Consider the following 12,190-nt stretch of genomic DNA (forward strand, 5'->3'; position numbering starts at 1 on the left):
CACAACAACGTCCAGAATGGAAATGCACCAGGCCACGCAGCATTATGCACAGATACTGGCTCCTGCCAATGTCAGTTTTTTGGCGAATGGCAAATGTATTGTATTACATTATCAACACAATTTTTTTTTTTTTAAATTCAAGTTTAGTCAGCAGTTATGAAACGTGTATCCACAGCTCCAGATAAAATTCTGCAACTAACATTTGAATTATATGAAGGAAACTAATTCAAAATAAAAAAAATTTGATACATAATATATACCTCTATTACTGAATATTATTATTAATTTGTTTTCAGTATAAATGTGAATAATTTTTAACCAGTACAAATTTCAACATGACATATTTTCGTCGACATACACACACATATTTACACATAACATTTTTTTCTCCGACAGGGACACGGGACCAATCAACACTAACTTGCAGGTAACGTGTAGGGTCCCGAGAACAGACAAGAATGGCACTTGATTGCACGGCGAACCCAGTCTGTCCAGCGTGTCCTCAGGCACAGGTGAGAGGGGTTCGCGCTTCTCGCTCACGATGGCTGGCAGCGGCGGCAATCGGAGCCCGGCCGTGCTCACGTGGAGAGGGCGCGGAACTGGTACAGCACCACCTCGGGAATGTTTCTGGACAACGTCTCGCGCGGCAGCGCGGCGTAGTGGCACAGGCTCTCCAGGAAGTGCAGTGCAGTGGTCGCTTCCGCCGGGAACTCCGCCACCTTGCTGTTGCTGCAAAGCAACAACCGCTCTACTTCCCTGCTTGTTACATTTTACATTTTTTTCCTCTTTAACCTAGGAAAACTTTTAGACAGCTTTCTGCTCTTCTTCCTGCTAAATGATCAAAAACTAGGAGTTCAGTAAAAGGTTTTTTGAGCCAGCATTATATGGTTTAGTACATTCTGTAACCTAAACCATTTGTTCTGCTTGCATCCAGATTTTTTCAGGTGGATTCCTGTTGTTGACTTTAGCTGCCAGCCGCATTACAGGGTTGCTGGCGTTTTTAATTTGCTCAGAGTCCATTGTTACAGCCAGTTTGCATTTCAGTAGTGTGTTTCCTGTTTTATAAAGAGTTACATATGACATTTCGAAGTCACATTATACTAAGTGATAACCTAATAACTTTCAGAAAAAGACTAAATCTCATCTGTATATATGGTTTCTACAGAGCAGGTAATTTATTATAACTTGTTTTTTAAAAGCCATCTACAAATAAGTAGGGATGGGTTGAGTACACATTTTTATCGATTCCGATACCGGTACCGATTCCTAAATTTCGATTCTCGATTCCAAGTCATTCCAGTTTTTGATTCCTGGTAATTCCGGTCACATAATTAAAACTACTTAAGAATTGAATGCATTAAGTAATGATAATAATTTGCATAAAGGATAATTATAAACTTAGGATTAAATGTTCAGGTTTTTTTTCAACTATGTACCAGTGAAGAAGCATCTTCACTTAAAGTTTGTTTGCTAGTACTAGGCTGTGCACAAAGAAGTTCAACATTTAGACAGGGTTCTTTAACAGGTGATAACGCCGATAACATAACATCTTTGTTCAAAATGGGTTCAAAGGTACCACTACTTTTTTCTGTGGTACCTTTTGACTTAGTTGGTGACAGTGCTGTAAACAAAAGTTTGTTTTTCTTCAAAGACTATTTTTTTCTGGTAGTAATGTGTGCCGGGATTTCAAATGCTTCATTAAATTGGTTGTATATTTGGAAGTACCGCCCCGTGAAATTTGTGCACTACCATGATTACAAATTGCATATTTGTCATTTTCACTATTGATGCGAAAATGTTCCCAAACTTTAGACATGTTGATACAATATCAGACCATTCGCATCGTAATTTGAAACGACAGTCGGCGAACATTCGTTTTACTAACAAACTAGCAAAACACTTGAAAATAGTTTTAGCAAAACAATATTTGTGCCAAATAAAATAATAGCATAAATGCGAAACAATTAACAGTAACCTCAATAGCACGACGGTGAATTACTGTTTTCCTTTGCAAGAAATAAACACGAGCCTCTGTTGGCGGTATGGCCAGAGAATTCTTTAAAATCGATTGTTGCTTTCATTATACAATTTGTCCCGTACGCAACGAATCGATACGTTTCGACTTGACGTCGTTGATCACAACTAAAATGGTGACGACACGTGATGTGATCTCGTTTCATAACCGTCACTTTCTTCACAAAAAACAATGGACTTTTCTTAACTGCAAATAAAATTAATAAGTCCTTTGACAATTTATTTACGTCTAATACATGAGTGAGGAATAATGTTCTTTGATCGTGGAGTTTTAATTAGAGGTTAAACATGCCCGGTAACATTGTTTTTATTTATTTTTATTCCTATAAAATTAATATTTAATAATAATGAGCATTATTAGGAATTTTATGCGCATACGGCAGGTAAGATATATTAAAATATGTAAGAAAAGCTCAGACGAAAATATATTACTACTGTATTTGCTTAACTTAACCAATATCTAACCTACCTTGCCCTTTTTTAGTACCCGATACTGAGTACCCAAATTTTTTAATAATCGGTGGTATCGAGGAATCGGAGTTTCGAATCGACCCATCCCTACAAATAAGCCTAAAGTATATACTTATACATTAGTACTTATTCCCAGAAGTGTCATCACAAGGGCTGTCTCACTGGAAGTGAAGTATGCAAGTAAACTAAAAGTTTATTTGGAGTTTAAGAAATTTTACCATGCTTTGTAGGTTATATTTGACATAAAATTTGATTGTAAAATATTTTTCACTTTATATTTTACTGAATGTAATAAATCGAATATAAAAACTAATATTTAAACATGTTTATTAGGAAATTTTAACAAATATCTGCACATACATGCTGACTACAAAATAAAGGTAGAATCATAAAGTAAATTGATGTAATTTCGTGTGGCACTAATGAAGTATTAAAAATTACAAATTTCAGTTAAATATTTTTTCGGTTAAATTTTATTCTGGAAAAAATTGATGTAAACAATCTGTTCGGGTGGTTAATATCATTTAAGGAGGCCAAACATTAAACCGGTTTGGATTCGTCAAGTATGACATAAGGGCAATTGAAGTACACACAGACCCTAGTACACAACTGTGTATTTGAATTTGGACAGAGCCTACATATAAAATACAGTTTAGCTGTAAAATTATATTTTTTTTTGTAATTTTGTCTAAACTATGTTGACAGACTATACTCTACAAAAATTGCTTGTCCAGCATAACCATAGTCCTGAATGTGTCGGATTAAAGTAATTTTACTTAATGTGTCATCTTGGAATGAAATATTTTAAATAATTCTTCCATGTTATGAAACTTTAACAGATACTGACTGCATGAATACATGCATGCATTACTATCACGAAAAATTAAATTAATTTCTCAATAATTTAATTTCATTGTCATTTTGATGCACCACAAGTTTACACCATTTTCAAAACTACAAGTTTTGTACAAAAAAAAAACCTAATTTTTCTCTTAAGTTTAGGTACTGTATTTAATTTTAACTGGTGTATACAAACTGTATTTGCAAAACTAGATTGACTTCAAACTCTGGTTTTAGATTTAACCCATTCCTCGAGGTAAAGCTGTTTGATTTGCACGGTTTTACAGTAACGACGCCAATATATTATGTCATGATTTGAAGCAGCGTGGTCATAGAGTCCAAGTAGTGCTTTTTTTCTTTTACATGAATTTTTATTTCCGTGCACGTACAATGGTAACAGCAATTGTGTATCATTAAAAATAAATAACGTGATGAATCAACAAACAACATTCTGCTCTTTCCTCAAGAGCTATTCACTTCCTTCATTGCATATTTATCTCTGACGATGGCCCAAGTGTTAAGCCAACTTTTATCATACACCAACCCGTATGTTAGCAGCAGTCTGGAGAGTAAAGATAGAAGATTTCAGGGCTAGAAGCTATCAGGGCTAGTTTACCTCGTGTCTACTAGGATGCATTAGTGGAAAATCAAGGTAGACACACATTCAATCAACAGTCGCAAATTACATTAACAGGTTAAATAATATTTCTAATAGTAGAAAACATATCTCCAATATTAATAACATTATTATTTTGTCACTCAGAAATGTTGTTAGAGCCTCTTAGCAAAGTAATGCCCAAGCCCTATTACGTAAACAATGCGGTCAGTGAATTTTTAAAATTTAATTTAGGGTGTTGATCTCAAAATGTTACTGAACATTTAAATGTATTTAGACATATATTAATATTGCAAATTGGTTTTAACGGTAGTAGTGTATACATTAAAATGTTTGTCATCGAGCACACTTCCCTCATTGGAAAACTATTTTGCTTAACATACTCTTATCGAAAACTTATTTGATTAGCGCTGTTTTGATTAGCGCTCTGTTTTCCTGGGACGAATTAGAGTGTTACTTCAAGATACATTCACATTTATAAAACAATTTTAGCCATAAACATCTATGTAAAATTGACAAAATCACAAACAGATGTCCTAAATTGCAAATACAAGTACATACATACAAAGTAATTTAACTTGTAAACTATAATCTTACACTCTGGTTGAAAAATGTGGCCAAACCTCATCAGCAAATTAGATTCCATTGATGGGGAACATAATTCACCAGAAAATTTAAGTGAACTTTCCATTTATTTTTTGTTATGAAAAAAGAGGAACCAAAAGACACCATCATGGTTTCAACAATTTTCAGGCCATAAAAACTGTTTATTGTTTAATCTTCAGTATTCAGTATTTGCTTTATAGAACAGGGAGCGTTCAAGTATTACGTAACGCAATTTTTTGATATTTTTGACCCCCCCTCCCCCACATGTAACGCGACGTAACGTTTTTCTGTACCCCGCCCCTAGTAAAACGTTACGTAACCCCAAGTGACCATTTTTACCTAAAAGTCACAATTATGTGGCATAACGTACCGAAATAAGTCACTAAAATACCTTTGTTATTATTTTAATCGCGTTAATGTTATTTATTAACATTTGAAATGTCTTGTTTTTAAAAGAAAGAGCTATCTAATTTTTTTTTGTCCTAATAAATTTTTACTACTCAATCATACATTTAGCAAACATACATTTAATTACGTCGTTTTCCTGACTTGGCCCTGTCCTTACACACTTTTTGCTTTATCCGCCATTGTTCTTCTCATGCATTCTCCTATTTTAGCGTTTTACTAATAAAGCTATTAAAATCGAATAACAAATTTTATTTCTAATAATTTATTTTTACCTTTGGCAATGCAATTACAAACATAAAACTAACTGAAATAAAATATTTTTGTCAAAATATAATCGTATTTAAGAATACGATGGAACGAAAACGAAAACATTTAAAATAAAATCAGCCATAATTAAAATAAATAGATTGTAAAAAAAACAATTCAATTTGAGTTTTACTGCTCCTCTGTCCATGGGTTTGCCAGCCACTCAGATTCTTTCATTACTGACATCCGGAGAGCAGACGAAGAGGGTTCCGGAACTGTTAACCCGCTTGCATCAACTTCGTCTTCGTCGAGCCATCGGCATCCTCAGACGATGTTTCACAGCGACGCACAATGCAGAGAAGCTCATTTGCCCTTCTTGCAGCAAGTCGCTGTGGCCGTATTCGACTTTCACGAAGGTCTTGGGCAGTCTTGCCATGCATGTAACGATTGTGCATTTGCACACTCTTGTGGGGTGTAAAATAAATTCCACAGGTTGAACATATTCGGTTCTTTAGGTCGGATTGTACTGATGGGCAAAATAAATTGTAACGCATCTGCTTAAACCCTTCTAGAGGAGGCGACAGATCAACAGACAACCTCACAAGAAGTGGCGAAAACTTGCATGATCCTTTGTCTATCTGACTAGGTACCACCAGCTTGTTTGTTTTAACTACTTTACTGGAATGACGAGAAAAACTATCACAGTTGTTGATAAATATATATATATTTTTTGCTTTACGTTTGGAGTTAAAAAAACATTAAGTTATCATGCCATTTGAAATTTTGAGGGAAAAAAGTTTTAAAAAATGCGTGAAAGAATCTGTCTCTACGCGACCGTTCTGAAGGGTTAAAAAAAAACCAATGTGACGTAACGCATAGGTCAAACCCCCCCTACCTCCCCTGTAACGCATCGTAACGTAATACTTGAACGCTCCCATACTGGAATGCCTGAAGTTAACAGTGACTGAATGCTACATGATTTCCCTTGGAAGTCGGTGACATTTAGTACTGAACTAATTTCCGAGAATGACTACAACGGTAATAATAGTGTCAATAGACCCTATATTATAGTATTTAAAAATCTAAAATCTGATCGCTGCTTTCCTAAAGAAAATTTTCAATATTAAACGTTAAAAAATTGTTATGACACAGAGACTATTGAAATCAATATGGTGTCATTTGGTCCTTACATATCCCTGTTATGATGCCCACTTAGTCAGGCTGTGTATTTGTGTTAGTGAGGCAGAATGATAAGAAAAACACTCGCTAATGCTACTAACACAGAATTGCCTCTAAGCGCACACAAGGCTGTGGAATGGCGTGCAGTATTCTCGTCGTGCGAGGGCAACTACTATATGATTTGAGCGGTAACCGTAACATTGTATGGTGGAGAAATGAAGATAAAAGTGTAGTGCAAGGTCCTTGAGCGCTTTCAAGAATCTGTACTGGGTGTTTCATTACTAAAAACTAGTATAATTTAAACACACATTTTATCAATTTTCACTCTTCAAAAAATACAGTTTAAAAACCAAAATCTAGAAACAGAACATACTCATTTGCCCTAAGCATATTCTTAAATGCTTTTCATAAACAGATGCCACTGGGAAATCTTGAGTAGGTATATTTAAAATAGTGTTTTTTTTCCTTGAAGTTTTGGACATTGCATGTGTTCCCAGGTCGGCGGGGCACTTAAGAGCAGAACAATGCAGTTTAGTAGGCCTGTGCAAAGCTTTGAATAAGTGAATCAATCAAAGCTCTTTTTAATATTTCATTTGATTTAACTAGAAAATTTGCTATACATTTTATTTGAAGCTTTGGTTTGATGCATCCTTTACTGGCAGTGAAACTGATATTACTGTCCAGATATTTTAATTTTAATTTTTCAAAAATTAAAACGCCTATTCATGTATAACCACTTGGTTCACATCAATCCTGTCAGGCCCAAGATTTTTTTTTAATTGCACCATTCAACAACTTTTTCCATGTGATCATCTGTTCATTTCTGTTCCAGTATCTAATGTCAAATATATTCCCACTAGTACAACCAACAGCATCAGACTTATATAAACGTTTGATATAGTCCTTATTTCGTACGATTGTCAGGACAGTTGACTTGATTAAAAATAAAGTGCAACCAACATAAGTGTAACCTTCATGACAGTCTTCATGCTGTAATACTTATAGTTTTGCCTCAACATGATGCATTATGCTCTCACTTAGAAGCCATGATTCAACTATGATTCCAACTGCAGGTGCTTGCACATGTATAGTTACTGGCAGACGAATGGGCAAATGTTGCTTGTGTTTGTGTGAGTTCCCTGCCACTGGCTGACTGAGTTCATCACGGCTCAGTCTGTGGCCGGGCGACAACAGTATGACCCAGCGGCATACACCTGCCACCCGGACGTAAAAACATTTGGCCCTTTACACTACATAACTGCATCTTAACTTGCCATAGCTGTGTTTGTACAACAGCCGATAGCGTAGACGACCTGCAAGTTCTCTTCCTCCCTCATATGGCTAACTGTATCCCACTGTACATCTGCTGTTTATCGAGTTGAAACAGACATCGTGGCGTCATGCCTGACTTTTTTTTTTTTCACGTGGTGATTTCATGCTAACTGAAATTTACAGATGTGCTATTCCCGACTGGGGCAGTAAAATTAACATTGCACTAAATTAATTCGCGCAATTTGAAGACGTGAAAAGTGAGGGATTGATGTATTTAATAAAATAGTGTAATACAGCTTTGCAGAAAACTATATTGATTTGACTTTGTGAATATTTCAAACATTCAATTTGATATTCACTTCTTATTAAAAAAAACTAGTAGTCGCAATGGCCTATCGTTTAGTTCAGGCAAATATTCTGCATGGCTGACAGCCGAAGAAAACAGACGAGATCCCAGTACCTCGGACAGGCAGCGATGAAGGAGTTTATGTACTGACTGAAGTACAGCAGGAACTGGTTCCGCACGTCTGGGTGGAACTGCCGCAGGAACGTCTGCACGCCAACTGTGAATGGGACACCGTCTACAGGCTCTTGAGGCCTCTTACACACCAGACCTGCAACATTCACCAACACCACTCCATTCAGCGGTTGTCACTCTGTAGTGGTCGCAAACCTGGCACCACACAACATTAATAAAAGAAAAACATTTGGTTCACATTTTCCAAAATAAAGGTTTGCATCGAATAACAAAACTATAAAAGCATACTTTAATGTATCTTGTAGGTATGTATTTTTCTTCAAAACAACTTAGACATTAATTAATTATTTTGTTTTACCAAAATTAAAAACTTGATTAAAAAAAACCTTGAAAACAAATATAATAAATACAACTATAGGTTCTTTAAACGTTCAAACCTTCAAACTTTGACATAACTTTACAAAGTGTCTTAAATATTATCTTTTCAAGCTTTCAAGTTTCGAGCAGTCTGTGGCCAATCGCCAGCCGAGTCGCACGCTGTGTCGTAATGCAGCTGATGTCACAATTTAATAAGGACGACACAAAAGGTAGGAGAATCAGTCCGGGCAAGCAGGAACTGTGACGACCGTACAACTCATTAAAAGATCAGGCCTCAAGGACCCTGATTCTTAGATCATGTAACCTAATTCCAATGCAAATTCACTAATACACTGCCTTGATGTTATTACATCTCTGATAAAATCTTAGAATTTCATAATAGTGAAAAAAATTATCTGTATACATAAAAATTAATGCTTATTTGTTCCATATGCGTTCATAAACCATTCTTCCGATTGCAATGAAATTTTGCATACTTGACCTACAAAACACAAGGAAGGTCACAATTTAGATGTGATTTCGATAAAACCAACCCTCTGAGCAGAATTATGTCAATTAGAGTAATAAACTATAGATGATGTTAATAAATAAATGCTTTAATTTTGTAACCTGTATAAAATAGCAGATTGGATTAAGTACCGAAATGATTAAGTTTAAAGTCTTTTCATCCAAATTGTCATGCTATTTTAAAATGTTGTCTGTATGATGAAAATATCACAATACATAATCTATGTTACTCACATAATCACCCTCAGTTTCAGGAATGGATTAAAAAAAAAATTTCAGAGTCTTTTACTTTCTGAAGATCTGAACTGGGACTTGGAAAACTTCACTGATGGAAGCGTTACAAGGCAACCCGATGGACTGACCGATGTTCTTGACGTGCTGCAGCTTGGACAGCTGCGAGACGACCAGCAGGAACATGAGCAGCGTGATGTGCTGCAGGTTCTGCGCGGTGACGTATATCTTGGAGAAGGGGTCGCTGATGCCGGCCCAGTCCAAGTACGCGGACAGCTCGTACAGCAGGGGGTTCTCCTCCCGGGGGTACGGCTTCGAGGGGTCCTTGTAGTGGCGTTCTATCTCCACCAGCAGGCCGCTGGAACAACGAACCGAGCCTCGATGCGCCCGCCTGGCTCCAAACGTACGTGCACCAATGCAACATACACCTTTGCCAACTCATCACATGCACACTCGGCTCTGTGACTGCCCGACACAGTCGACCAGAAAATATACCTTTCCTCTGAATGTTCAACTCTGTTCATGCCTCCCTGATATCATCTTCTTTCAATGTAAATGTTTACTAATGAAAACTATTAATAAAAAGATTATATTTTGTGCCTTTATCAATTATTTAATAGAAGTATTAACATATAAAGTAAAACTCTGTAAGCAAGTTTCTCAATAGAGAATATTATTAATATTATAACTCTAGTAAACACAACTTATAATATAATTCACTGAGTACCTAATTTCATTAAAACAAAATATAATTAGATTCCATTACCAGGTTAAATGTACTTACATTACTATACTTCCTAAATATGAATTTCAAAATGTTAATTTTTTTACAAGTAATTTATTTTTCCTTATCAATTTTGCTTCAGCTTAGAGTACATTGGCGATAATAAAGATTTCCACAGGAAGTTTTTAGGATATAAAAAAAAACCTGCATCTCAGTCATTGCTTCCAACGTACTGAAAATTAAATTGTACCTACATAAAATAAAAATTTTAAACTGAATAATATTTCTTGGAGTAATCATGTAGCAATCATCAGAAGTGATTTAAATGCTGATTACGTTAATATTTTACCAAAAGTCCGTGTATATTTAGCCCACTCCTGCACAAAAAAATGTGTTAGAAATTGAATAATCTAGATGATCCAGGACAGTACCCACTATATATATACACACACACACACACACACATGTGTGTGTGTGTTTTTTTCCCAATGTCCAACCTAGGTACAAACTCACAAAGGGCATTCGTCCCAAAATAAAATTTAAAACTTGAAGAAAGTTGTCATAATTTGTCCTGAATTCATGACCACTCAGTGAAGAGCGCTTAATTAAGCAATATAAAAATAAAAACACTTTCCCAAGTCAGAGTTTAAAGTGTGGCAGTAAACGTATTAACAGCATTGTTTCGGTCTGTTCGTCCACTCAAGTGGACAATTTATATCTCATTCAATGATGCACAAGAGTTTATCAAACCTTGAATGTGTGGTTCATCATACTTTAAGGATATGAAATAAATCAATATTATTAGAATATTATATATTATAATATATGAATTGTACATTCATATTATAACTACTACAGTGTAAGATTATTACTACATAAAATTAAAAAAAAATAGGTTAGTCAAAATATAAAAATAATATCTTAGGAACTGTAAAAAAAATGTGACTGAAGGGGCTAGATAAACACTTGATGTTGGGCACATACTCGTTCATTGCCTGTAACGTGGCTGCGAGGTGCTTGGAGTCGAACTTGCAGGAAGTGTTGAGCTCGTACGCGATGTGCTTCTTGAGTATCTGCATCTGCCCCACCTTGTGCACCCAGTCCAGCATTTGCGGCCACACCTTCTGGGCCCGCACCGTGTGCTGTGTGTAGAACTTGCCCGGGTTGCCTGCGCACATTGGCACACATTCACAAAAATAACAAGATACAAGTCAATTTGGCTCTAAACTATGTATGCTGAATGGTTAAAAATGGCTCTAATATTATCTTCTAGCAGCGGTACTGGTCATCGAGGGCAGGAACATAACTTGGAGGGCAGACGGGGCTTGTGCCCGGGCGCCACATTTGGTGGAAATTGAATATTGTAATGTTAGAACACAAAAAAAAAAAATGTTGGAGGGAACATGAATTTAAATATTTGTATTGAAAGATACATACATGTATATTTCAAAACTGGTATTTTTCGCAAACTATACAACTTGCAATGTATTAAAAAATAACTGCAAATAAATATATTTATTTTCCATCTAACCATCTAAATTGAATAAAAAATATTTGGAAAAGTGGAATTAATGTGTAGTGGCGATATGAGGCATTGTCGGGAAAAGTTTTGGTTTGTTTGGTTTGAAAAAAAAAAAGGGGGGGGGGGGGTGCCAAGATGAGTTCTTGCCCCAGATGGAAACTAATCTAGTTACATCCCTTGCAAAACATTCTGATAACATAGGCAGTAAGCTAATCCCTGTTGCTATTGTTACTGTGGGCAGTGCAACCATGCATTATCGTTGTGAATTTATTTAAACGGCTATTTCCTAAGGAACTGTGCTTTTAAACAGGATTAAATGTACAGTATGATTTCATCCAAAATATCAACTACCACCATTCCAAAATAAATCAAAATCTATTTAATATTAATGAAGTGATTGAGTAACAAATATCCAAGTATTTTAACGTTCACATAAAAAGGAAGGATACTGTACTCCTCCAGTTAGCCACAATTTTTAACTAGCCCTTAGTACTCAAGGCTCTACTTCACCCCTATTTATGTGTTACCATATTTTAATGACAGTACTTTTTATCCAGGATAATTTGTATGGGTTTTCTGCCATATAAGCATTGCAATTTGTGTTCAGTTGCCAATTTTGTTGTCTGATATTATATGCTATTTTCTATCTGCTATTTCATAGATACCTGAGAGTACTTG

General features: G+C 35.7%; 1 protein-coding gene across 5 annotated transcripts in view; it reads right to left on the minus strand.

The window, feature by feature from the left end:
• Positions 1 to 257: 257 nt before the first annotated feature.
• Positions 258 to 12,190, minus strand: part of LOC134546215 (WASH complex subunit 5) — a 48,212-nt gene continuing 36,279 nt past the window's right edge. For all 5 annotated transcript variants that reach the window (XM_063388836.1, XM_063388837.1, XM_063388838.1 and 2 more), the window contains exons 18-21: positions 10,975 to 11,158; positions 9,398 to 9,624; positions 8,133 to 8,286; positions 258 to 729 (exon numbers count right to left, since the gene is read on the minus strand). In XM_063388836.1, the coding sequence (XP_063244906.1) occupies positions 579 to 729; positions 8,133 to 8,286; positions 9,398 to 9,624; positions 10,975 to 11,158 (716 nt within the window). In that variant the 3' untranslated portion in view covers positions 258 to 578. The remainder of the gene's footprint in view (positions 730 to 8,132; positions 8,287 to 9,397; positions 9,625 to 10,974; positions 11,159 to 12,190) is intronic.

The sequence above is a fragment of the Bacillus rossius genome, chromosome 1, assembly GCF_032445375.1.
Source record: "Bacillus rossius redtenbacheri isolate Brsri chromosome 1, Brsri_v3, whole genome shotgun sequence".
NCBI classification, from domain to species: Eukaryota; Metazoa; Arthropoda; class Insecta; order Phasmatodea; family Bacillidae; genus Bacillus; species Bacillus rossius.